Source organism: Sinocyclocheilus anshuiensis, unplaced genomic scaffold, assembly GCF_001515605.1.
Source record: "Sinocyclocheilus anshuiensis isolate Anshui unplaced genomic scaffold, SAMN03320099.WGS_v1.1 scaffold1038, whole genome shotgun sequence".
Lineage (NCBI taxonomy): Eukaryota > Metazoa > Chordata > Actinopteri > Cypriniformes > Cyprinidae > Sinocyclocheilus > Sinocyclocheilus anshuiensis.
The window spans coordinates 704,979-708,068 of NW_015536540.1; the positions used below are offsets into that span (position 1 = coordinate 704,979).

The 3,090-nt window shown below is 35.3% G+C and overlaps 1 protein-coding gene across 4 annotated transcripts in view; it reads left to right on the forward strand.

Moving 5' to 3' along the window:
• Nucleotides 1-704, forward strand: part of LOC107697002 (probable phospholipid-transporting ATPase IIB) — a 42,561-nt gene extending 41,857 nt beyond the window's left edge. For 2 of the 4 annotated variants that reach the window (XM_016497604.1, XM_016497624.1), the window contains exons 29-30: nucleotides 180-212; nucleotides 529-704. In XM_016497604.1, the coding sequence (XP_016353090.1) occupies nucleotides 180-212; nucleotides 529-665 (170 nt within the window). In that variant the 3' untranslated portion in view covers nucleotides 666-704. The remainder of the gene's footprint in view (nucleotides 1-179; nucleotides 213-528) is intronic. The other 2 variants (XM_016497614.1, XM_016497631.1) reach the window with 1 other exon arrangement.
• Nucleotides 705-3,090: the final 2,386 nt, after the last annotated feature.

A 3,090-nucleotide genomic window follows, 5' to 3' on the forward strand; every position in this document is an offset into this window, starting at 1 on the left:
ATATAGATATAGAATGTTTCCCCTTAAGCTTAAATAAAAGGCCAAAATGAAAACATCCTCTGTAACAGATGTTCTATAGGCTCTCACACAAATTTAGTTTAGACTGATGTACAGTAACTAAAATTTTTAAGCTCTTTCTTCTTCTTTCTCTCCATCTCTGTTTTGTGACTGTGCCTCAGGCATAGGTCGCGTGACCTTAGGAGCTTTCCTGGGTAGGTTTGTCTTTCCCTGTGTTCACTCTGTTGTTTCACCAACTATCATTTCCTGTCTCCACAAACATGTCCGTTCTCCTCCCTCGGGTTTCAGTCTCGTGTGGTGTGAGCCCCTGGATGAGAAGGAGCCATTCAAATGTGCCCTAACCCTGTGATCACTCATTTTTCAGAACATTCCATCGGTGAAGTGCATCCCATCCACTTCATCCACAGCCTAACAGACTTCTTTTTCATAACGTGTGAAAAAGGCGCTTTGATGATATAAACACTTTGACCCTGACGTTTTATTTTCTTCATCTGTTTTGTTTGTCTTCAGATCTTTCGTTTATCACCACATGGGTGTTCTTGTGGAAGGTGTGCGTCATCACACTGGTCAGCTGTTTGCCGCTCTACATCATCAAATATCTGAAGCGGAAATTCTCCCCGCCAAGTTATTCCAAACTCTCCTCCTAAACTTTCCATATGGTCACATAGTGTCAAAAGGCATGCTGATGTATTAGTGGAACAGTTGTAGGACAAAATGGTGAGTAGTATTGAGTACTTGAAGAGGCTAAAGCAGAAAAAAAGAGATCAAGATAGAACTAAAGAGAAACCAAAGGGTGTTTAGGCACCCACACTGGAATGACGGGCCCAATCCTGTCACTTTTTACTTACCGTAAATGTATACGAAGGAAAAATCAGCATTACATGTTTTTTATTGAATATATGATAGCTTTTTATTGTTTTTTTTATTGGTGGTATGTAATGATGTTAATGATTTCATGATAAAGTTTCAACTATAATGAATCTTTCATCATTAGTATTATCACAACCATCAGCACTTTCCCTTCTGGCACATTCTGTATTATTACATTTATTAATGAGCTCTGGGTGGGCGGGGCTTGATAAATACCTATGGTTGTGATTGGAGTGTTCTGATTGCATGAGTGCATACTGAAGTTGAATTCGGACAGCTCTGGTTTCCTGTTGTGCTGTGGCTGCTGCTGTCATATGATCCTGCTGCAAAACTGTGTAAATGTAAACCAGAGCACAGCTTGTGTTATTACAGCAGGAACTATTTGTTCTGGGAACAACGGTCCTCTCAACCTGACATTCTAAATGACATTGTATACGACTTTTGACATTCGACAAATCAAACTTGATTGATGCATGACTTGATTGACTTTTATTACTTATTGTGACGCCATCGAAACAAGACATGAATGTAGTATTTTTGTTGGATTGGTGTTATAAATAAATGACTTTTTTAAGATCGTAAAAAACTGTGAACAAAATAATTGAATGTTCTAGCTGCTTAGAAATAGCTTTTCTCGCTCATCAGCACAGCAGTTATGTTTTTATAGACAATGACACCTCACAATCAGCTATTTGTTTTGGAGTTTCTACCATTTTTGAGGACATTCACAGGAAATACTGCACTAGTTTTGTCCCTGTGACTGTGCTGACGGTGTAAAGTTGGCTCAATAATGTGTAAGATCATCTTGCCTTATCTTTATAGACCAAGTCAACTGGAATTAGGAATGAGTTTTATCATTCGCTTTATTTTCTATAGCCTATAGAGTGTGTGAGAGTGTGTGTTTACAATACTGAATGAAACAATGCCAAGCACACGTGTGTCGTATGCTGTTCCTTTCTGGTGGATTTCCTTTCTACTTTGAAGACGTTGAGTTGTACTGTACTCAGGAAAACCACTAACTGATTTCTTCTACTGTATATAAACCGTTAATTAACCCTGTTACAGGCCTAACAACAATAGCTTATTTATTATTTGTTTGAGTATTTTGCTTTTGTTTCTCTGGCAATTTTCTATTGACTGATACATGACTGAAAAATGTGATGTTTTTTTGTGGTGTTGTTACTGCGACTGCAGTCGCTGCTTCTGTTAGCGTATTTTCTGGTTTCAGCAGTATAATTTAACATTTTAATGATATTGATGTCTGATTAAAGAGCAATATGTTTCCAAATGGTCTGGTGGGTGCTTCCTTTAAGAGGTCTGAATGTTTTTAGTGGTTTGCTAATATATAATACATTTGGTGTCATATTGGTGTTAAACCAATAAAGGTACAAATACGTTTTTGTTTTGTTTAAGAAATTTGATATACAAAATAAAACTATCTTGCAGCATGAAATGTAGCTAGTTTTGGTAATATCTAATTGGTTTAAGTGTTCATTTGATTTTATTAAAGGGGTCATATGACGTTGCATTATGTGTAATGCATTTACATTTACATTTAGTCATTTAGCAGATGCTTTTATCCAAAGCGACTTACAAATGAGGACAATAAAAGCAGTCAAAACTAACAAAAGAGCAACAATATATAAGTGCAAATGACAAGTCTCGTTAGCCTAACGCAGTACACGTAGCAAGGTGTGTATATATATATATATATATATATATATACACACACACACAAAGAAAAACAAGTAGAATAGAAAAAATAGAAAGCTAGTGTTTGTTTTTTGTTTTGTTAGTTCACCCAAAAATGAACAAGCTATCATTTACTCACCATCATGTTGTTCTAAACTTTTATGGCTTACAGTCTTTTTTTGGAAACACAAAAGGAGAAGTTAAGCAGGATATTCATGCTGCTCATCTTAAAATCTGCTTTTGTGTTTTATCTTGAAGGAAAATCCTATATGTTTGGAATGACACAAGGGTGAGTAATTAATGACCAAACATTCATTTTTGAGTAAAACGATCCCAGCTACAAATGCCTAAAAGTGCTTTATGATGCTGTTTATGTGTGCTTCATGAATGCTTTTTCAGTGACATAATGTGTTTTTTGCGTATGTATATATGTATATATATATATATATATATATATATATATATATATATATATATATATATATATATACTGTATATACATACACACAC